Consider the following 23,215-nt stretch of genomic DNA (forward strand, 5'->3'; position numbering starts at 1 on the left):
TGTCAGAAGGTCCCTTTGTTGCGGGAAGGTTTTGAGTTGAAGAACAGCAGGTGCCAATTGCTACCAGGACGATGCACGGGTGGCAATATCGCACAAACCAAGACTCCCTGGCTCCTGTCCATAAGCTGATGCATCAACTGGAGATCCAAGGAGTGATCAGCAAGTCTCACTCACCTCTTAATAGTCCGATATGACCAGTGCAGAAGTCTGACAGAGGGTGGAGGTTAACAGCCTCCTGTGTCCTGAATGAAGTCATGCCACCACTGAGTGCTGCTGTACCAGACTTGCTAGAGCTCCAATATGAACTGGAGTCAAAGGCAGCTGAGTGGTATGCTACAACTGACATTGCCAATGTGGTTTTTTTTAATTCCTTTGGCAGCAGAATGCAGACCACAGTTTGATTTCAGGTGGAGGGGTGTCCGATACACATGGAAACAACTGCCCCAGGGGTGGAAGCACAGCCCCACCATTTGCCATGGACTAATCCAAACTGTACTGGAAAACGGTGACACCCCTGGACATCTACAGTACATCGATGACACCATTGTGTCACGCAACAAGGCAGAAATGTTTGAGAAGGGAAAAAGAGTAATTCTGTTTAACATCTTTGTTGGAGATGTGGACAGCGGGACTGAGTGCACCCTCAGCAAGTATGCCGACGACACCAAGTCGTGTGGTGTGGTGACACGCTGGAGGGAAGGGATGCCATCCAGAGGGACCTGGACAGGCTGGAGAGGTGGGCCTGTGCAAACCTTATGAAATTCAACAAAACCAAGTGCAAGGTCCTGCACATGGGTATGCCAGCCATATTCCGGGATGCATCAGAAGTGTGGCCAGAAGTTCAGAGGGGATTCTCCCCCTCTACTCCACTCTCCTGAGACCCCACCTGCAGTGCTGTGTCCAGCTTTGGGATCCCCAACATCAAAAGGACACAGACCTGCTCAAGTGCTTCCAGAGGAGGCCACGAATTTGATCGGGGGCTGACGTGCCTCCTTCATGAGGACAAGCTGAGAGAGTCGGGGTTGTTCAGCCTGAAGAAGAGAAGGCTCCAGGGGGTCCGTATAGTGCCCTTCCAGTACTTAGAAAGGGCCTACAGGAAAGGTGGGTAGGGACTCTTTTTCAGTCACTATATGGATGGGAGGAGGGTAATGGTTTTAAACTGAAAGAGGGCAGATTTAGGTTAGAAATAAGGAAGAAATTATCTCATGTGAGGATGATGAGACACTGGAAGAGGTTGTCCAAAGAAGCTGTGGCTGCCCCCTCCTTGGTAGGGTTCAAGGCCAAGTTGGACAGGGCTTAGAGCAGCCTGGTCTAGTGGAAGGTGTCCCTGCCCATGGCAGGGGGGTTGGACTGTATGATCTCTGAGGTCCCTTCCAACCCAAACCATTCTGTGATTCTATGATTCTATGATTCTTCTGAAAGCTGATTTCACCATAAAAAGAAGCAAGGTCAAGAGAGCTGCACAAGAGATTCAGTTCTTGGAAATAAAATGGCAGGATGGACACTGGCACGTCACTGTGGATGTGATAAACAAGATTGCAACTATTTTTCCACCAGCTAACAAGAAGGAAACACTAGCTTTCCTAGGCCTTGTAGGAGCATGCATATTCCAGGTTATACTCAGTTTGTGAGACCTCCTACTGAGTAATCTGAAAGAACTGTTTTAGTGGGGCCTTGAACAACAACAAGCCTTTGAGCATATCAAAGAGGAGATAGCTCATGCAGTAGCCCTCGGGCCTGTCTGGACAAGACCAGCTGTGCAAAATGTACTCTACATGGCAGCTGGGGAGAATGGTCTCACCTGGAGCTTCTGGCAGAAAACATGAGGAGAAATACGAGGTCAGCCATTAGGGTTTTGGAACCGTGGATATTGAGCATCAGAAGCCCACTACACCCCAACTGAAAAAGAGATACTAGCAGCATATGAGAGGGTTCGAGCCACTTCAGAAGTTCTTGGTACAGAATAATATCTCCTCTTGATACCATGATTGCCCACGCTACACTGGATGTTCAAATGAAACATCTCCTCTACACATCATGCAACCAGCAATACATGGAGTAAGTGGGTGGCGTTGATCACGCAATGAGCTCAACTGTGGACACCCTCTCACTCAGAAATCCTGGAAGAGATCATGGACTGGGCAGAAGGCAGAGATTTTGGAACATTGCCTTAGGAGGTGGCTCACACCCAAGAGGCATCACATATAATGAGTTCTCAGAAGATGAAAGGCATTGTGCTTTGTTTACTGATGGATCTTGTCATGTTGTAGGAAACCATCAGAAGTGGAAAGCTGCTGTGCAGTCCCACATGACAAGCTGTTGAAGACACTAAAGGAGAAGGTGAGTCAAATCAGTTTGCAGAATTGAAAGCCATCCAACTAGCCCTAGAGGCTGCTGAGTGAGAAAAGAGGCCAGTACTTTATCTCTATACTGACATAGCTGGCTGATGGAAAACACAGAATAAATCTTTTGTTTTCCTTTGCTTCTACATGCGACCTTTGGTTTTGCTTTATTAAACTGCCTTTATCTTGACCTATGAGTTCTTTTCCATCTTATTTTCTCCCCTCCCTGTCCTGCTGAGGAGGTGAGTGATAGAGCAGCTTGGTGGTCACCTGGTGTCCAGGCAAGGCCAACCTGCTACAGGTGCCAAACAGGTTGTCACCCAGCTCAGCAAGGCAGCCAAGCTGCCCAGGCACATCCCTGCTCAGACGGGTAGGTGACTCTCCAACAGCTCCCAGTGCCAGTGGCTCAGCCTGGGGGAACATGTCAGCCTCTTGGGCACCAGCATGATCAGGGCTGCCCTCCCTAAGCCCTGGGAACAGCACCCCCTGAGACTTTGGTGTTTGGCAGCCCTGCCCGAGGTGGACCAGGGCATTGGGGTACAGCACAGTGCTGCTGCAGAGCCCTGTGCCCCTCTTGCCTTAGAAGGATCTGTCCTGGCAGCTCCACATTGCTCAGGAGGTGACTTGCCCCTCCTAGCCTTGTTGTTCCTACATGTTAAATTAGATCTCCAATAAATAAATAATGACAACTAATGGGATTAAATGGCTGTCAGACAAAGGGAGCTGACAGGAGGAGGTGTGCTGTGCTCAGAGGCTTGCCCCACCAGCGTGTGGCCCTGGCAGGGCTGGTGTGGAGACCCAGACTGGTTCTGAGTGAGCCCCAGCTGGTGGTGCGGGCTGGGTCTGCCACCTGTACCAGCAGCACCCCGCGCTTCTGGCCCTGGTGCTGACGTGTACATTGGTGCCCCAAATACACGCCCAAGGAGCACCCCCTTATGTCCTGGGCTCCCCTGGTCCCAGACTGCCAACACCCTGCACCCTCGAGCCCTCACCCTGCCACCCCTTCCTCACCCCGCTATGCTTCTCTTGTTCCCCATCTCTTCCGATAGATCACTGAGGCTGGTATTACTATAATCCCTGGCTTAATTTAAATCCTCCTCCCATCTCATGTTTTTACAGGGGGGAGGAGGGAATCGATGCACTGTCATGGCACCCGCTTGGCCCTGGGGCTGGTGCTGGATTTGGACAGCCAAAAAGCCCTGGGCATCCATGCAAGGGGTCCTTGCTCTACCCCCCTCAGGAAATGTGCCTGGGGTGTCTTGCAGCCCCCAGCGAGAGGAGTCCCCAAGTTTTGGAGCTGTCTCTGAGTGGGCACCAGGCATTGGCAGGAAGAAGAGATGATGATGCTGAGGGGGGTGGGTGGGTCCTGCTCCCCAAACCATCCCTGTAGCCACAGAGTGTTGTGGTCTCCCCTTCCCTCTCCTCTCACTGTCTGCCGCAGGCTGGACTGACCTTGCTGCTATTTTTCCTTTCAGCCATCTGAAATGTGTGTATTTGCTGCTCTTGCCCAGGAACCTCCTTCTTTAAGACATTCTCCCTCCTGGTCCCATGGGTGCTGGTGAGGCTCGGGGGGAGTCACACTCCTTCGCGCAGCTGCCAGCCATTTGCCTGCCTCAGTACTAAATGGGTAATCAGGGAGAAGCCATTTGGGGTATTTGTCCATTTATTTCTGTGCATCCCCCTCGTGCAGCTGCTGGGCTCCTGCCGGCAGGGTGAAGGACAGGTCTCGCAGCGCAGCGGAACGGGCGTGGGGGGATGCATGGGGCTGGGGACGGCCACCGCCGCTGGCCTGTGTGACATCGTGCAGGGGACTGTGTTGTGCCGGCGGCTGAAGGGCTTTTAGCGGCGAGGGCGCCACGGCCTCGCACAAGCGCCGCGGGGGCCCCAGCACTGCAGCGGGGAAACCCCCCGGTACGGTTTGCCGGAGCCGGGGCAAGGGTCCCACCGCGCCTGCCCCGCCGGCAGTGGGGCAGCGGGGAGGCGGCGTGGGGACAGCGGGGGTGGCAGGAGGCTGTAATGAAGTGACAAAAGAGGGACACGAGGGGACTGAAGGGACGGGAACGAGGCGGGGGGGGGGGAGAACAGCGTGGGAGCAGCGAAGGGCGGGGCGATCCCTGGCCCCGCCCCCTGCCCTGCGCGGCCGCCGCCGGCGGGGCGCGTGCGCTGCGCAGGCGCGGTGTGAGCCGGCACCTGCGCCCGGCGGGTCGGGTGGGCGGCGGCGGCGGCGGCGCGGCGGGAGGTAAGGGCGGGTGGGGGGTGCACGGCGCCATTGCCCCCGGGACACGGGGATATCCTCGGGGCTGGCCCTTCTCCCTGGCCCCTTCCGGGGGGCTCCGTTCCTCGGCGGCTTCCCCCCCTCCCTGCGCCTCTCCCCGGCCTGGCAGCCAGGCCAGGGCCCGCCGGAGGGTCTCGCCTCACGCCGCGCTAGGAGCCGGGAGGGTGGGGGGCGCGCATCGTGCAGCTCCCGCGCACGCAGCCCGCTGGTTTTATCTGCAAACAGGTGCCGGCGTCCGGGGGGCGGGGGGGGGTGGTGTTTGGTCGTGCTGCAGGTGGAGGTTAGCCGCCGAAATGGCTCGCTAAGAGCTCATGGGGGGATGCAGGTTGCAAACGGCGTTGCTAATGTCGGTGTCGTGGGTGGCAGCGTGCCCGGCGGTGTCACGGCGGTGTCATGTCTGCTGACCTGCCAGGCTCCGGAGTAGCCCGGTATAAGCCATTAGTCATTTTTAAAACGTCTGCTAGTCACTTCCTAACAAACTGTTTCTAAACGGAAACTCTTGTTGGCACCGATGGCGTGTGTCAGGAAGGGCCTTCGTGACAGGGGGCAGGGACCGGCTTAAACCCCACTCAGCAAGGGTTTGGAAAAGGAAGAGCAAGGGTTTTGAACAGCTCACCTGATCAGGGGAGGGTTTCCCAAAGCCCTCAGCCCAAGGCAGCTATGCTGCAATTCCTGTTTGTCTCTTCTGACATTTGCATTTTGTTCTTTGCTTTAAAACCACAGGGTTGCACAGGCTCTTCTTGGATGTCCCATGGCCCTTCAAGTTAGTTCAAGCATGCTTGATTTGGGGTGTTTCTGTGCAGGGGAAGTAAAATTGGTGAGTCTTTAGTTAGTTTATGCACTTTCCACAGAAACTAACTTGAAGCAGAAGTTTCCGATTTTGGCTTTGTGGTAAGCACTGGTTGAAAAAACAACAGAAAGAGCAGAAACAAAGTTGAACAGGGCCCCCTGCGATTAATGCAGAAAGCGGGGTTTGACCTGGAAGGAATAGGAACACTGATGTGCGCAGTGCTGAATGCTCCTGTTTCAGTGGGTTGGAGGCTGGTCTGGTGGTGTCATCACTAAACAGCACTATGTGTCCACACCCTTCCCAGGAATGCTGGTAGCAGGTGTAAGCAAGCCAGGTCTTTTCATACCAGGCTTTTGCCAACAGACTCACTCTTCTGGTTAGCAGATTCAGGTACATGTTCAGTCCTCAGATCAGATTCCCCAGTGTGTGAGTAGGCAGGCCAAGCAGATCAAAGCTATTGACATCCCCTGGATTGAGGGGAGACTTGGCCTACACAGCCTGTGCACTCATGACAGAGCTCCTTCAATTTATTCTTATTTGGGTGTAGCATCCCTAATGTACTGGCTCTGCCCTGGTCAGAAATGGGCTGTGTTCCATTTTACTCAGGGCAAGGGAAACTGTCTGCAATGGTTTGTTCTTACCTGTTTAACTCCAGCCATCAGTGCTGTACTTTCAGCTTCCTAGAGCTCTGCTGTTGTTCTTCCAGCCTTGATCAACATTACGAATTGAAAGGCAGTGCACCAAGCACAGCTCTGGCAAACTCACTGACTGATATTTGTTTTTTAGTGACTGTTATGCTGGAGGAAGGTGTTCCGTGGACAGTCCTGGAGACAGAAGTGCTGTATTTCTAGAGCAGGTACAGTACAGACAGCAGTGAAACAAACCTTTTTTCTGTGTCAGGCCTTTACCTTCACTTTCAGAATGTCCATGGAAGGGGGAGGACTGGTTGGCACTTGGCCTTTCTCTTGCTACTGCTGACTAAGGAACCCGTGGTGTTGGGGTTGTTGCAATGTGAACTTGCGCCTGTGCCCCAGCAAACTGGCCTGCAAAGAGCATTGCCAGAAAAGAGCGGCAGAGGAACCGGGCCTCTGTGCCTGGAAAACCCCTTCTGAGCTGTAGAGATCACACACAGAAAACAAGCACAGCTCCACTTATAAGGTGAGTCAGCATTCTTGGGGTGGTTAAGAACTGGTTTGCCAGACGATTTGTATTGATGTTAGGCCTGTACATCTTTTACATCCTTCCAGTAGAGCAAGTCAGATAGGAGAAATTATTTAGCTAGTGATTGTACAGTGGAAAGGAAGGCCTGATGAAGATCCCTGATCACTTTGCTGTTTCTGTGATAGCCTGAGGACCCAGGCCAGAAGAAGTGTTGAACTAGTGACGGTATGTCTGGAAAAACTAGACAGGCTTTCAGATACAAAGTTTTCACCAAAAGTGGTATAATTGATACTAAACTCTCAACAGTTGTTCTCACCTTGAACTTACAATGGTGACCAGCTGCTTCTATTTTGGACCTGACGGAGGACTTGTGTGCCTGAAAGCTTGTCCAATTCCCAGCTCTAACTTCTCTAATAAGAGAGATTACCTCCTATATACAAAACTTGTTCAGAAATGGGGATGGAGATGCCGTATTCTGTTCTTCTGTGTGCAACTTTCTGCGGAATCCACAAGTCAAATAGCCATTTTTACTATTTCTGAACCCTGCAGATCGTGTCGGTCGATACTGCGCCCCCTCCATCCTGCTGCAATGAGTGGGAAGTCCTTGCTCTTAAAGGTCATTCTCCTTGGTGATGGTGGAGTTGGCAAAAGTTCTCTCATGAACCGGTATGTCACCAACAAGTTTGACTCACAGGCTTTCCACACGATTGGTGTGGAGTTCTTAAACCGGGACCTGGAGGTGGATGGACGTTTTGTGACCCTCCAGATTTGGGACACTGCAGGACAGGAGAGATTCAAGAGCCTGCGAACCCCCTTTTACAGGGGAGCAGACTGCTGCCTGCTGACCTTCAGTGTGGACGACCGGCAGAGCTTTGAGAACCTCAGTAACTGGCAGAAGGAGTTTGTCTATTATGCGGATGTGAAGGACCCTGAACACTTCCCATTTGTAGTCCTGGGCAACAAGGTAGACAAACTTGAGAGACAAGTGAGCACAGAGGAGGCCCAGGCCTGGTGCATGGAAAACGGTAACTATCCATACCTGGAGACTAGTGCCAAGGATGACACCAATGTGGCAGTGGCCTTCGAGGAGGCTGTGCGGCAGGTGCTGGCGGTGGAGGAGCAGCTGGAGCACTGCATGCTGGGCCACACCATTGACTTGCACTCCAGCTCCAAATCAGGGTCTTCCTGTTGTTAAGAGTGGCTGCTGCGTTGGGAACGTCGCTCGAGCCAGCGGCTGGATCGGAATAAGCACGGGCAGCTCTCGGGCATTCTGAGGAGAGTGGCCACAAGGACAATAGGTGTTTTGCTCACTAGGGAGTTGCAGCCTCACCATCTGAATTGTGGCTGGAATTTTCAGGCACAGAGCATGTATCTGCAGGAGGGAGCTGTTAAAAGAGCGTGTGAGTGTAGTCCTGCTTCCATCTCTGCCTGTTGTAGCAGGTTTAAAGGACTGGGTTAAAGTCCTTTAAATTCACTAAAGACAGTAGTGATCTGATCTGTACCAAGAACTGCCTGTAGAACAAATCTGAGAGTGCTCTAGACACTCTTTGAAGTGTTTTAGTCCTGAACTCAAAAAAAATACTAGACCAACTAAACTCATGACCTTACTGCCAAAGGAAAGTCTGCTCAACATACTGAACAAAACCTGTTGTAGAGACTCTAGCCCATGCGACTGTGAGAATGCCAAATACTAGAGTGGCTGATATGTGTGTATTTGTTGTTTGGGTTAAGTGCATTGTGTCCTGAGACTGAATTGTGCTGAAAATTGTTAGAGTTCTGATCTGAAGCAACGTACAAAGGAGAGATGGACCTGTGTTTGAACGTGGCAGCATTGTTTCTTCGTAGCTGCCTATTTCTGGTTTGGTTTTCCTCACCTCTGACTTTGTCTTGTGTGAGTGTTGTTTTGTGGAGAGACTGTCTCCTTGTTTAATATGTGTTTCCTTGTCTCTTCTGGAGGCTTGACACCAGATCTCGCTTCTCATACCTTGAAGCCCTGGATGAAAAATACAGATGTCGATGCTTGCTGGCTCATGTCAAAGAGTTTAGAGTTACTCAGGAGATCTGGAGGGTGAAACTTCAGCTGGTTTCTGTCACAAGTAATCGCCACATCCAGATGATATGCTCTAGCAGACCGGACGGTAGGTGGGTGGGATGTCTCAGGTGTGCAGGTGGCTGGAGGAGTCATGCGTGGTTAGCTGTTAAATCCACTAACTCGGGTGACCACTGTGCTTCATTAGCTGGTGGATCAGCATCTTCAGTTGCTTTAGCACGGGTGTTCCCATCTGGGTGCTGCAACATGGAACCATTCACTTAATTACCTGTTGTGTAAGGTGCAGTGCTGCTGAACACAGTTAACTCATGCCATTGGCCTGGCCCTTACTCCCTAACGGGGAATCCAGTATGTTTTATTTGTAATTCATATGACAAACTTTACTGGTAGAGGATGTCCGTTCTCTTAACTGGCCTTTGTCAATGACTGCTGTGTTCAGTCCACTGGGGAGAGAGCTGTACTGCTTCCACCTCTTCAAGGTGGCTGAAAAATGGTAAGTGAAGGTGGGGGGCAAGGAACCTTCTAGAAAAGTACACCAGGCTTTGCTGATTCCAGCTCCTGCCCCCTGCTAGGTGTTAGTCCTAAGCTGTCTGTGTAGCAAAGAGATGAGTGCTTGCTGACTGCTGTCTTTACCATTGTAACCTCATGTCATGCAACTTCTCGTGCAAGCGTTTGTCCAAAACTGTGACTTTGCCCATAAGCACACAGGAGCCTGCCATGGGCAGAGCTTCCCTGAGTATGTATCCGCTAGCTGCTGAATGCGATTCCCACTGTGATGTATCTCAAATCAAGAGGCCTCACTTACGCTGTGCTTTAGAGCAGGGCGATCTCTGCCCTCATGCTGGCTGGTGGCAGCTAATCCCTATCGCCGAGCAGTCTCAGAGCATGTAGGGAGTCTCCTCTGGGGGAACTCAGGGTGATCCTGCCCTTCTCTGCAGGGCAGCCACGTGTGGAAGGGACTGGAGCTTTAATGCAAAGTGCTTTAGAGGGATCTGATTTCTAAACAGGGCTGAACACTCATATTCACAAGGATAGATAGGAAGTGCTTTCAGTCTCTGGAAAACCAGGTCCCCTGAGGTATAAGAGAAGGCTCTGCTTCTGTAGGTGCAGCAGATTTTTACAGGATATTAAAGTTATTGTTACTGTTTATTTACCACTGTCTGACCTCCCCAGGCCTCTAGATTTTTCTTCAGTTTAACACTGCTTGATATTTCCTGATTCAAGATCCCAGACTCTGTGACCTGTGGTTCTGATTTACATCTCTGAACAGACACGTTCCCCCAGAGCTGGTTTGCACTGGGGCCCAGGGTTGGAACAGGCTCAGGCCCTTGTGTGCTGCCTGGCCCTGCTGAGGGAGCTCCCTGCCAGTGGAACTGCCGCTCTCCCAGAGCGGATCTCACGTGGGATTGGGCAGAGGCTGAACACGCCACTGTGTAGAAGGCAAGGGTGCAGCACGCTGTTTGCAGTACCCTGGGTGCGTGTTGATGCTGATAGCTGAAGGTCAAGAGCCTCATTGTGCACAGGCTGTGCAGGTGGTATGTATTGCTGGAAGGTGTTACACAGCATCTTTTATTCCTAACAGACATTGGATCATTGACTTTTTTAAAAAAAAAAACATATATTTTATTAGGTTTATGTGTTTTAAAAATCCATTTTAAAAGTATAGTATAATATATTTAAATTGTTTAATTTATTTTAAATGATACGCACAATTTCCATAGGAGACAGGATTTTGAACTCTTTGTTGCAAAGTTCAGTGCCAACAGCCATTCCCTCCCTGTGTCCACTCATGCTGCTGCGGTTGTTGCTATTGCTACAGAACTGGAATTGTAAAACTGAGATTCTGCCTTTATTTAAGCAAATAAAACATGGATGTATTCAAGTGAACTCAGGAAGTAGCTGCCTTCTTGGTTTATCAAAGTTCAAGTCTGCTCCTGTTCTCCTGAGGGATGTGGAACTGGGTTGATTATAGCATCTGGCAGAGAGAAGTCACTAAGGGATCAAAGGGGTTTGTTATTCCTGAATGTACATAGCTAGACCAGTAGTTATATTCCTTTACCTTTATTTATCAGCTGAATCCAGTGACCAATTTTGTCTTTTCAAGAGTGTATGAGAAAACACTTTCATAATAGAAATACTCCACATTGCTTTCTTCTGTCACCAGATTGTAATTTTCAGCTTGGGCTATCAGCAGCAAACCGGTACTTTCCTTTGATTTCTTCCTATGATCTTGGAACTGCTTGCTGGGCTCCAGGGGGTTATAACCAGGCATGATTTCCATAGGATGCTGAAACAGAAATCAGCATATGGGGACTGTTCTCTTCCGCTGCCAGGATGGTTGCTTATTTTGGGATGCTTTCTCTGTGTTTGCGCAGTCTGTGCCTGCTGTTTCTGTTGGCAGAACCTTTTAGTTCATCTTTCTCCCGTGTCTGCTTTCCTATCCACGCTTCCAGAGGCAGCATAGGGTTTCAAGTCCTTGGAAATCCTGCTTTTTAATGTGGGCTGGAGTACCTGGGATCCTCCAGCATCTTAATTCAACCATTTCAAAACACAGCTGAAAGCAGACAACTAACATGGCCTGGTGGAGATGGTCCCAACCTTGGAGGAGTCATGTGGGTTGGGTGAGGTTGTCTCATGTCAGCGAGGGTCTGTCTAAAACCATCAGATCCACTGACTTCCCTGATGTGAGATGTTTGTAAGAAAATGTGGGGCAGAGGCAGGAGCAAGGCTGCTCCCTTATTCCCCACTTTGTTGCTGCAAGCAATAGCAGAGGGCTCTGGGTTTTGTCATGGGATGGGGAGAGGATGGATCCCTGGAGGGCAAAGGAGTGTCTCCAAGGGAAAGCAGAGTTGCTTCTGGGTGGAACAGATGCTGTAGGATATCCCAGTGTGCTTGCAAAGGAGGAGGAGTGGTGGCGAGGCTGCTGGTCCCATCCGTCCCTTTCTACCACAACCCTCTTGAGGATTTTACTGCTCTGGGCCAGGTAGTGCAGCTGTAAGGCCATGCAGCTCCTGGGTGGGCTGAGGAAACTGAAATCTTATCTAGAACAGCTAGCTGAGGCGCCCCAGATGGCTGCAGATGCCCTGGGGTTGCTCTCAGCGTGATGGAGGCTGCTCACACGTTGTGTGTTTCCTGAGTGCAGCTCTTCCCTAGCTCTGGAGGCTGGCTCCTAGCAGCAGTACAGCTGTAAGGAGGTTTGTGGGAACATGATCTATGGGGACCACGTGTTCTTGCATGTATTTGAGGATGAGCAAAAAGATAGTCTAAAAATGCCCTTTCTTGAGCCCCTGAATCCCCCTCCAGTTCTTAACAGGGGAGTTTGTTGCAGCTCTGGTGCCAGGGGCACTGGCATGCTCTGCTCTGGAGTAAGGAGCACTCCCCGCTCTGCTGAGGTGGGGGGCGATGGCAGCTCCAACAGTGGTTGCCTGAAGAAGGGCTCAGGTGAGTCAGAGTCCCTTGACTGGGAGACTGGGGCCTGGGACAGTCCAAGTCAGTGACATAGTGGTTACCTGCTGAGGCGATTGCTTGGGCAAAAGCAATTGGGGATGGACAGAGATACCCCTTGACTTCAGGGCTTGCACGGCTGGTGGAGCAGCTCCTTCTTCCCTGGTGGCTTCAAGGGGTCCTTTAGGGGCTGGTGCACATGGCCACATGCAGACGCAGGACTCCTGTCTTCATGAGCAGCCAAGGGCAGCATCTGCCTGTGCTATTGTCAGTCCTTTCCATGAGAACTTCCCACATGCTGTTCCCTCCTCATCCCTGGGCATCTCCCTGCCAGAGCCAAACTGTGCACACGAATGGAGAGAAACCAGGTGGGCGCCTGAGAGGTGGCAGGTGAGACCTTCCTCCGGGGTAGATGGACAGCAGTACCATGCTGTGGCCCTGCCAGCCAGGGCTGCTCACGGCTACCACCCCTGCCAGGGCATCGCTCGCCTCTCGCAGCCCTTTTCCTGCGCTAACAAGCCAGGACAGGGCTGGGGGAGCTGCTGGTGGGGAGCAGCACGAGCATGGTGTGCCCGCTGTCCGCTCTGCTGAGTGTCGGTGCAGGCGGAGGGATGGAGGGCTGAGCCGGGGCAGCCGTTGGGTTTGCCTCTAGCACTGCCTCCGCTCCTTGAGCCCTCTTGCTCATCCTGCACAGCCTTTCCCAAGGCCTGGCAGAGAGAGCAACGTAGGGGAATCTGCCTGCTGGTGTGGCTTCTGAGGAATTTGCTGTGTAGTTAAGAGGCTTGCACCTGGGCTTTGCATGGCAGCATCTGGATGTTTATGGTAGCTTTTATTTGCTATTCCCTTGCTGGACTATGGCAGGAGTGAGCCCCGTGTAACTGAAGGCTCTAGTTATTTTTTCTGATGCGTGGCCGGTGGGCTGGCTTTGGGGGGCTCCCAGCGCACCCCTAGCGGAAGGCAAGCCTTTGCAGGGAAGGCTTTCCCGGGGAAGCCCGGGCAGAGCCCCGGCAGCAGCCGCTGCTGCCGGCGGCCGCGGGGAGGAGTCGCAGGACCGGGGATGGGGGAGCCCGGCCTGCCCCGGGCGGGAGCAGCACCAGCCGAATGGGGCATGGGACGAAACAGGGGGAGTTGCTCTGCCTGCTCGCTGGCAGGTCAGCCCGTGGGACATGCTCCAGGGTCCCTTTTCTCTGGTCCAGCCTCTGTGGGAGCAAACTGCAGCCACTAGACATGGGGAAAGTGTTTGATTGCACTGGCTCCCCTCCTTGGAGCCTTTGTGATGGGCCAGTTTAGAGAGAAGTGGTTTGATACGAGATAGGGCTTATTCCCTGTCTTTTCTCAGCCAGTTCCTGGAGGGCATGGGGTGCCCAGGGATTGAGCTGTGAGGGCAAGTCCCATATCCCCAGGTGGAATGGCAGCAGGACACAGCCAAGGGCACGCTTGATAAGAGGCTGCATGTGTCCTTCAGCCCTTGGACTTGCCCAATGTCCTGGCCATGCTGGCTGCTTTCACACACTACCTCACACTGCTGTCCCCAACCCTCACCCCGGCCGGGGGGCACCAGCCTCTGCCAGGGGAAAGAGATGGTGTTTTGTTCCCCGGCTTGCTCCTACCCAGGGGCTGATCGTGTACACACAGGGCCCTTTCAGCACGGGGAGAGGAGGGTGATGGCATCTGGGAACGCAGGGAACAAAGGCTCCCATTGATGCTGGCTGCAGCCCCACGGGTTTCTGTGAGCAGGGGCAAGGCCGGGGTGCGGGCACAGCTGTGTACTGAGCTGGGCCAGCAGCAATGCGTGAGCTAAACCTCCCTTGGCCGGACTGCACAGGAAGCCTTGCGGTCTGCCTGGAGGGGGCTGAAGCTGGGGGAGAGAGGAGAGAGTGGGATTGGGGCTAGAGTCCCGTTTAGGAAGAGCAGCGGGGGTCCTGGCAGTGGGTAGGTAACAGCCTGCTGCCTCTCAGCCCACCCTGCCGCTCGTGGGCACCTAGCCATGCCCAAAATCCGCCTCTCAGGCAGATCTGCCGTGTGTGGGAGCGGTGCCAGGGTTTGAGTGTGGGGCTGGAAGCATCCCTCCTTGGTCTTGCTCCCCAGAGGGTCCTGAGCACAGTTCCTGGGGGGAATTTCCAAGAGAAGCAACATTTGAATCAATAGTTTTTTAGTAGCTGCTGTGGAAACGTGCATCTAAGGGCAGTGTTCATCTGATCAGGGGCAGAAAGACACCAGCTGATGACCTCCCCACAAACCAGCACTGTGCAAACTGTTAATGACCCTGGGGCAAATGGCATGTAGCCACCCACAGAGCACGTGGAGAGGACATGTGGAGTCCTGCAGTAGTCGAGTCCGCCCTCGTGCCTAAACAAGACCATCCTATTTCACACAGGGCACTCTGCAAGCGAGAGAATCACACGTCCCGCCTGGCTCTGGATGTGCTCGTACCACGTGCATTGCCTGATGCGAACTGCTGCTCTTTGCTCGAGTTGTGCCCCTTAGTTTTGCAGTGGTCGCGCTGCAGGTGCTACATTAGGAAATGTGTATTAAAGGGCAGCAGCACATCACCGAGCACGAGCAAGCAGCTCCTACAAGACCCCAGCTTTCCTCTGAACAGCTGGAGGAGAAATAGAAGTTTAAAGGGTTCCCCAGCTGGGAATAAAGATTTTGAAGTCTGGGCTCATGAACCTCATGGCTGGGGTGGGCAGAGTCCTGCAGGGACTGCTAGCTCACGCATGGGGCTGGTGAGTGCTGCTCCTCCGGGACCTCCTCCTCTGTCCTTGCTTTTTTTTTTTTTTTGGCTGGGTGGGGGGTGGTGAAGTGCTGTGGGAAAGCCAGGACAACAAATGGACAGATAGACATATATCTTGTTCAGAATGTTCTTAATTTTAATTTATTTTCTTTAATTTTTATAAAATACATCTTGTAAGATAAGTCTCTAAAAACTTGCTCCTTTTTATTGCTTGTTAACAAGTTGAAATTCTAGATCAGAAATGAAGGAAACACTTTCAGTTGTGTGTGTGTGTGTGTGTGCGTGCACACATGTGCGTGTGTGTGTGTGTTTGGGGTCTGGGGACAAGGGTGGGGAGGAGGATCTGGTTATTTTTTGTTAAATGGATACCAAAAAACCCCAGCAAACCCCCAAGAGAGATAGCGTTGATGTGAATTTCAAAATCTTGACTGGTTTCTCCTCACCCTGCTGTCCCTCCTGGCATCTCCCCACTCCCCAGCCCATGTGCGTTGGTAGCCTGGCCAACCTATTTCAGCATTGCTGGCAGCAAGGATCCTTCGAATGCTCTGCTCAGCAGATCTGCTCCTTTATCCTTGCCCCTGCTGAAACTGGCACTTAAAAAAATATAATAGTAATACAGACAAAAAAAAAAATCCATGCAAGATGGAGCTACAGTCTGCCACTGAAAGTAGTTTCTCCAATAAATAAACACAAAGATTAGCATTAAGGAGAGTCAGGGAAGAGCAAAACAAAATACCAGTTGGTGAGGAGGACTGGAAACGGCATTTTGGTGGGTCTGGCTGGGCCCATGCTACCCAGCCAGAAGGCTTTCCTCCAGCTGCTGTGGAGAGCAATCATGGGGGAGAGGTCATCTCCACCAAACCCCTTGCCCCACTACCCCCTTCCATGGGAAAAGACTGAAATGGCACTAGAAAGGATCTTGTTTGCAGAGACGGGCTGTGTTTCTACCCTGTGACCCCCAAACCGCTGCCTTTCCTTCCCTCCTCAACTCCTTCATGGGTTTTGGCTGGAAATGAGATGCTGCCTGTCCCTCCCGCCCTGGCAGACACCAGACAGTTGTCCTGACTTGCAGGAAACATGGAGAAAAAAAGTGAGGGGAAGAGGGGGACAGAAGGAGGGAAAGTTATGTTTGACACGGGTGAGAAACAAATCAAGCTCTCCGATGCAGCGGAGGTTAGAGAAGCAGACGTCACCCCAGAGAAGAGCACCATTGTGAAGGGACGAGAGCGGCGAGCGCGGCGCTTGCAGGGCAGGGCAGGCGAAGCCGTGCAGTCCATAGAATCCTCCCCTGCCTACGGAGGGACAGCTCGGGCTTTATGCTCCTGGGGCACGGCGCAGAGATGTCCCAAATTAGTCAAACCTATCTGCCGCCTCTCTGCTGCCTGAAGGGTAAAGCCAAGAGTCCCCCTTGTCTACAGAGACACCAAACTCCTTTAGGCTTTAATAGGGACAGCTGGGTTAGGGCTTTATCAGCATTGGGGTCAGCACTCTCTTCTCCGCAATGGGAAGATCCTTGCCCTGAACTCCCTTTGCCTTGGCTGCAGCAGGCAATTTGGGGTAAATTAATCTTTCTTTGCTAAGGGAAAAAAAAATCCTTCTCTTATTCTCCATCCATGGGTGGTGACAGCAGACAGCTCCAGGAGAGTCTCTAGCAATGGTACCAGGACTGGGCCAACTTCCTTTTCTCTCTAGGTAGCCTCTTGCTACTCATGGAGCAATCTACATGGATTTCCTCCTCCCAGGAGCATGAAGGCCTCTGCTCATCCCTAAGCAACATCGGGACACTGGAGTAAGTCCCTCCTCTTCTCTGACTGGTTTTGATGGGCTTGGCCCTAGAGCGAACCGGTTATGGATGAGCAAAGAGAGAAAAGTGCATGAAGAGGTGTCCATTGGTGGGAAGCTCTCCTTCCTGGTCACGCTCAGCACGATGGATGCGAGGGAGGAAGAGGAGGGGAGTCAGCGGCAAAGGCAGAGTTAACGCAGGAGACCTGGTGTCGGGTGGCTGCAGTGTTAAAGCCTCGGGGTTAGAGAAAAGAAGGGCTTTTGGTCTGTCTGGGCTCCACAGAGCGGGCTAGAACTTGGTGCCTCGGCCCATCAGCTTGAGGACAGCAAAGTTGTAGGTGGCGGCGATCATGAAGGTGAGCTGTGGGTGAGAAGAGAGTGAGCAAGAGAGGAGGAGAAATTGGGCTCCCATGGGAACGGAGGGCAAGCAGGGTGGGACTCCTCACTGGCGTACACCCAAGGTGGCATCCCCCGGCCCAGCACCCCAACAGGGCAGAGCCCCGAGGCCCCACTGCACCAGCAGGACACCACAGTGTCTTATGGCTGGTGTAAAGCAAGAGTGGAGCCAGGGAAAGGCAGGGGACTCAGTGCATGGGCAGCAGGACCCCTCCCAGATGGTCTCCTAAAGCCTCTTCAGATCCCCTCCAGCAGACACCTCTACCTTCTTATGGCCTGAATTCACCATCTGCACTTATGTGTCAGAAAATGATGCAAGCACAGGCTCCATCACTTCCGTGCCCACCACCTCCATTGTCCTCTGCACCCAGACCCTCGCCAGGTGGAGGAGAACAACTGGGTAGGGGGAACACCAACTCACCAGTGAGACCAGTGTGGCAGCCGCCCCCACGAAGGCTGCAATGAAGAGGTGGAAAGTCATCTGGAACTGCAAGGGAAGAGGGGTGTGAGGTCCCGGGGTCCCGCAGGCTGGCTGGGGAGGCCAGTGCTGAGGCCACCCCCTGAGGGGGGAAAGCACGTGGGGTGATGGACAGGAGGTGCTCACCTCGCTGGTTTTGCAGATGGAGAGCAGGTTGGAGCCGCACACCTTGCCAGGGAAAGCATTCCAGGGCAGGACGCCTGGTGAGATGCGGGGAGCCGAGTGAGCCAGGCACAGCAGCCAGCCAGCTGCCTTGCTCAGCCTCCCGCAGCCACATTCATCACGCACAGCCCAGCATTTCAGGGCTCTTCAGCACTTGCCCCTGCTCTATCGCAGGCTTATCGGCCTGGGCCCACTCCTCCATCCCCTCTCCTCTGCCCTGAGCCCTGGCTCCTGGACGGTGAGCCTGGCACTCACCGTACATCCTGGCATCCGCACACAGGGTGCCGATGCTGGCCGAGGTCTTGCTGGGGTTGGCAATGGACTGGCAGGTGGTCCAAGTGTTAAAGTAGATGTAGACAGGCACCGCGGAGCAGGCGAAGACCAGGAGCCAGATGATGGTCAGGACGTAGGTAATGCCCACAAACTGCAAGGGGCAGGACAAGCCGGAGCAGAGCCGTGGTTACTGAGCGGCCAGGGACACAGACAGCAACGCAGGAGGGGCCCCAGGCAGGAGAGGGTGTGGGTCAGGCCAGGACTGAGATGCTGCCTGCATCTGGCTCTGCACCGCCCGCCAAACCCGGTGTATCCCCAGGCAGCCAGTACGGAGCAGCAGCCCAAGCTGGGCACCCCTGCAGCCCACAGCCAGGGCCACTGTCTGCCCCAGACTCGCGGCCGGCTACGCCTGCGTGGGGGTGACCGGCGGTGGCAGCAGGATGGCTGCCATGTCCCGTGTGGGGGGGATAGCCGTGGCCACGGCCAAGCACGGTTTGGCCTCTGCGGGAGGGCAGCTGCAAAACCCACCTTGGCGTGCAAACGCGGCTCTCCTGCCCTCCCTCCGCGGTGCCACCCCGAGCAGCCCCCCCCAAGGAACCGCAGCCATCCCCTTCTGCTCCTCCAGGCCATGGGCTCCCCTTGCCAGCGCTTTGTCATTGTCCCCAAGCACAGCGGAGAGGACAACCCCAGGGGCACCGGATGCCAGAGACCCTCAGGCTGCTGGCGCTGCAGGGGTGCTCGTGGCTCTCCCCGCTGATGCTTAAACATGAAGCAGTTTCTTAAATGTGGCCATTTGGGCTGCTTTGGTCCCCAGGGGCCACGGCAGGCCTGGGGGAGAGTGGCCAGGCTGCGCTTCCCTTTGGGATACCCCAAAACCCGGACCCGGACGGCCGCAGTCTCCTGCCCTTCGGCCACCCCGAGCGTGGTGAACCCGCTGCGGGCGCGCGAAGGGGTGCCAAACCCCGGTTAAGATCACCTTGTCAGGATGTCCTAGCCACTTTCCCAAACACTGACACACCCGCTGCAATGAGTGAGCTCGCTGGGGGCCTCGCGCTCCCCTCCCTTTCGGGCCCCCAGTTACCGTTGCGCTGAGGCCCTTGCCGCAGATGGTGGTCTTGTAGTCCCCGAAGATTTGCCGGACGGCGCCGGTGGTGTAGAAGCCTTCGGCCAGCAGCAGGGCTCCGTAGAGGAAGAAGAAGGAGGCCGTGCCATAGATGACGTACTGAAAAGCGTGGATGCTGCCGGGGAGAGGAGCGGGAAGGGACGCTCAGGTGCCGGGGCGGTGCTGGGGAGCTCAGCCCTGTATGAGGCATGGCCGGGGCAGCCTGGCCACCACGACTTACCCTCCCCACACCACCCAGAGGGACCAAAACAGAGGGTGAAGCCACGAGAGGAGCAAGCTGGGGCAAAGCTGTAGCCAGCAAGGCTGTGGGCCATTGCTGGCTCCCCCCATGCCCTCCATACCTACCCGGTGCAGAGGTCCAGCTCTAGCCAGGGCACCTAGCGAGGGTCAGGTAAAAGCTGGCATGAAATGGAAACGAGTGGCCACTGGACCCTGCCGTGCAGCCGCGGCACCAGCACATGGCAAACGCAGCCTGGGCTCTTCGTGGTACCTGGGTGACAGCATCGCCCCGGCCAGCCCAGGCAGACACCTCCTCCGGGCACAGAGCGAGACGGAGACATGAGGGGTCCCTGCGCGAGGGCGAGGCACTGCACCTGGGTACTTACACGTCGATGAGATACTCGTAGTCCTGGTAGTTTTTGGAAAAGTAGGTCTCAATGAGCTGCTCGGTGCCTGTGAGGGCTTCATGCCCACAGCCACAAAACAGCGCTACCCCGAAGAAGCACAAGCCGGTGGCAACCAGAGAAGCAAAGGGTGCCCCGATGAGACATCTGGCACAGCACTCGAGCAAACCTAGGGAGAAGAGAGGTGAGGTGGGACGGGACTGCTGGGATGGGGAGCGCTCAGAGCCCGCAGCTCTAGAGCAAGCGCAGCGGGAGGAAGGTGCCTGGTGGGAGGAGGGAAGCAGGTTGAAGGAAAACCCAGAAATTATTCATTGCAGTGCTGAAGAGCCAAACCCAGGAGCTTCCCTGAGAGCTCTCTAAGCAGCCATGCAGGATCACACCCAAGCATGCCCAGGGATGGGCGGTGACAACTGTGGGGCACCGGGGCTGCAAAGCAGCCCCTGGATGTGAGGTGGAGAGGGAGCTGAGGCCAGACCGTGCAAAACAGGATGGAAATACAAGGTGATGTAGAGTAATGCCAGCAGGACCTGGCAAACAAGCTCCTAACGGGCTCCCTGCTGCCAGAACAGCCCCACTGCAAGCAACAGCGACGCCAGCTGCCCTGTATTTTTCTTTTGCCATTGAAGATGGAGGGGAACCCAATACCTTCAAAGAGACAAACCCCAATGGAGACCCAGCGATGTGGCCTGGCCTTGGGGCAGCACGGGAGGAGCCGGCACACACCCTGAGCACCCTGGGCAGCACATTGGGGTGCACTCGTCCCCTCCCCTGGCACCCTGCGGGCAGCTTGGGCTGCAGCAGCCCTGTTACATGGGCAAACGTGCTTATGGAAAGGAGCTGTGTTTGTTCCCCAAACATCAGCACTTGTGTAATAGATTTAGTCCTCCAGAACAGATACTTGGCAAGAGGGCACAGGTACCTGTGGGTGGGTGGGGAAAGCATGGGCACGTGACGGTGCTGCTCAGATTGCCTAAATGCTGGATTCTTTTCAGCAGTGGTGCCATGGGCACCTGCTCCTTCTGCATGGCTGGGCTCTAATGTGCAGGATCCTTAGCTCAGGTTCTCGATGGGTTGTGTTTGGAGGTGCTCCACCAACCACTCTTCTGCCCTGTTTGGGGGTGGGCAGCCAGGTGAGATTGCACCCACCAGCATCCGGGTCCAGAGCATCAGTTTGGCTCCAGCTAAGCTGCAATAACCTGCTGTCCTGGCTGTGCAACACCTCTGCGCAGGGAAGCTGCTCCCCTTCCCTGGGATGTGGGCTCCAACACCCCACTGTCCCGGGCACAGCGGCTGCCTGGGCACATCATGCCTGGACATAGCATTTGTGCTTTGAATGCCAAAACGGCACCCGTGGGAGGCATGCCCAAACCCATGCTCCCTCCATGGATCCCACAGTGCTTATCTCCTCCCTCAGAGGACAAGAAAGCCGTGGGGTCCTGGCCAGCAGTGCCTTCCCCTCCCCACTGGGAGCAAGGTTGTGCAGTGGCACCAAGGACAATGGGGGATTGTCCTGGCACTGCCACCCCGGCCGCTGCCCTGTGCCGAGAGCAAACAGGGAACAAAGGCAGTGCTATGGGGGAGCACTAGGACCCCTCCCTCTTGTTTGGCTTGGATGCGGCGGGTCCGGGGGGGGGGTCCCACTCCTCCTGGCCAGCACTGCTCCCCAAACCTTGGTGGGACCCATAGGGATGGCCCTGAGCACCCAGCGGTGTGCTGGGCCAAACACCTTTGTTATTTTTACTTTTGGCCACCTGGGAGGTGGCGTGGCAGGTGTCTGTGCCTGGGGCACGGTGAATGGCTCCGTTCTGGGGGGGCTGTGGGTCCTGGGAAGCAGAAGGGCCTGGCAGGCTCCCTGCTACAGCTCCGGCCCCTTAGGCTTTGGGAAGCCTCGCTGGGGAAGCCTGGGAAGGGGAAGGGAGGAGAGAAAGAGCCCTTGTACCACACAATCCCAGGCCTTGTACCCAGGCTCAGCTGCTGCTGGATCCAAACAATACACTGCAGACAGGAGGAGGAGGAGGAGGAGGCAGGGTGCCAGCAGCCCATGGCACCCCTGGGAACAAAGCATCCCTGGTTCCCTGGGGGGGTATGCCAGTAAGTGTTAGCTGTGATGTATCGCTAGGGAAACTGAGGCAGAAGGAGCACCTCTGTTTTCGCAAGGCTGCCAGCATACAAGTGGCATGAGCTGTGACAGGTCTCAGCGCCCTGCAGGGACCTCCTAGCTCCCACTAGCCCCAGGCAGGAACTCTCATCTCTCCCGCCAGTGTGGCGAGGGCTTGGGTGAGAAGGTGTCTGTCCCCACAGACAGCACATGAGCACGTGGAGACAGAAAACCACTTTGGGGAAAAAGATCGCCGTCCCAGCCGTGCCAAGGCATCCTCCCCCAGCAGCTGGTGTGCCAGCACGGCCGCACAGGTGCCACCAGAACCTGACCAGTTTTAGGGGGCCCTGCTCTGGGACAGGGTCCCCAGAGCCACCAGCAACAGCTCTCCAGGTGTCCGCCGCCCTCGCCCCATACTCACCCATGGCGCTGGACTTGGTCAACTCCCCTGACCGCCCGCTCGGCTGCTTTGCTGCTGTCTGCAGAAGCCCTCGCCTGCCTGGCAGTCCCTCGCCCTGTATTTCCCCCTTCTGGGTGCCCGTCCCGCTCTCCAGCAAAGAAAAGGGCTCTCTGAGTGACAGCCACCCCCCTTAAAGGGACAGGACCCCGCCCCTCCCCCCCGGCCCCCCCCAGCCGCACCCCTTGGCTGCCAGCTCCTGGGTGCCTGGTGGCTGCGTGGGCAGAGCCGCCCCACAGCCCCGCCTCGGGGCTTTGGCGGGGAAAAGGCTTTTGCAAAAGAAAGAACAGCTTGGGGGGGTGGGTGGGTGGGGGTTCATGGGGTGTTCCATTTGTCGGTGGCTCTGGGGACACCCCCCCCCCCCCGGACTGCCTGCTGTGGCAGTGTGGGAGACTGACCCCATGGGACAGCAGTGATGCTCCCCTATTACCTCCCCGATCCCTCAGCACCTACCAGCGGGGAATGGGGGTCCCCTCTCCCAGGGGGCTTGGGGGCTCCAAACTGGGAGTTTTCCCCCCTTTTGATGGGAATCCTGCAGTCGCTTTCCCCAGCCCCTCGGCCCCCACGGGGGAGCGGCGCTCGGGTGGGCACAGCCACGGGGTCCCCAACTCCAGGGCTGATAGCAGATGGAGCCAGCAACTCTGTCTGGGTGCTCCCGCTCCCATGGGTACCCCAGATCCCTGGGGTGCCCCATAGCCCACGGATGCCCACAGCTCCTCTGGGTGCTGCGGAGCCAGCACAGGGCCAGGGAAGCCTGCAGAGGGCAACTGGCCCCTTCGCGGCGGGCATGGGGTGGACAAAGCCCTGCTGTGTCCCTCAATGCCCCGCTTTGTGCCAGGCAGTGAGGTGGCAGGGCCTGGCTGTCCCTGGGGCTGGGGGTGCTGATGGGCTGGGGGGTCCCTGGGCTACAGCAGGCCCCTGCCCCCTCCTCACCCACCCAAACAGCCACCCTTTGGCTTGCCCACAGGTATGCTGGGGGGAAACACCACCTGGGCAGTGGTGTAAATGCTGCCAGGGCTTCATG

At 55.2% G+C, this 23,215-nt stretch overlaps 2 protein-coding genes across 8 annotated transcripts; one reads left to right on the forward strand and one right to left on the reverse strand.

The window, feature by feature from the left end:
* Positions 1–4,517: 4,517 nt before the first annotated feature.
* On the forward strand, positions 4,518–10,505 carry RAB9B (RAB9B, member RAS oncogene family). Of its 6 annotated transcripts, XM_042807057.1 has the most exons (4): positions 4,518–4,581; positions 5,341–5,434; positions 6,194–6,263; positions 7,118–10,505. In XM_042807057.1, the coding sequence occupies exon 4, from the start codon at positions 7,158–7,160 to the stop codon at positions 7,761–7,763; it is 606 nt and encodes a 201-aa protein (XP_042662991.1). In that variant the 5' UTR covers positions 4,518–4,581; positions 5,341–5,434; positions 6,194–6,263; positions 7,118–7,157; the 3' UTR covers positions 7,764–10,505. The 6 variants fall into 6 exon arrangements, with proteins under 6 accessions (XP_042662991.1, XP_042662993.1, XP_042662992.1 ...); XM_042807059.1 differs by lacking the exon at positions 5,341–5,434 and having other exon boundaries at positions 4,520–4,581; XM_042807058.1 differs by lacking the exon at positions 4,518–4,581 and having other exon boundaries at positions 4,898–5,434; positions 6,194–6,565.
* A 4,407-nt stretch (positions 10,506–14,912) lies between these two features.
* PLP1 (proteolipid protein 1) lies at positions 14,913–22,304 on the reverse strand. Of its 2 annotated transcripts, none has more exons than XM_032996090.2 (7): positions 22,156–22,304; positions 19,619–19,805; positions 18,972–19,128; positions 17,873–18,041; positions 17,582–17,655; positions 17,399–17,464; positions 14,913–16,942 (listed from the first exon to the last, which is right to left on the reverse strand). In XM_032996090.2, the coding sequence occupies exons 1-7, from the start codon at positions 22,157–22,159 to the stop codon at positions 16,871–16,873; spliced, it is 729 nt and encodes a 242-aa protein (XP_032851981.1). In that variant the 5' UTR covers positions 22,160–22,304; the 3' UTR covers positions 14,913–16,870. The 2 variants fall into 2 exon arrangements, with proteins under 2 accessions (XP_032851981.1, XP_032851980.1); XM_032996089.2 differs by having other exon boundaries at positions 18,867–19,128.
* Positions 22,305–23,215: the final 911 nt, after the last annotated feature.

The sequence above is a fragment of the Tyto alba genome, unplaced genomic scaffold (assembly GCF_018691265.1).
Source record: "Tyto alba isolate M040663 unplaced genomic scaffold, T.alba_DEE_v4.0 Super-Scaffold_5, whole genome shotgun sequence".
Classification (NCBI taxonomy): domain Eukaryota; kingdom Metazoa; phylum Chordata; class Aves; order Strigiformes; family Tytonidae; genus Tyto; species Tyto alba.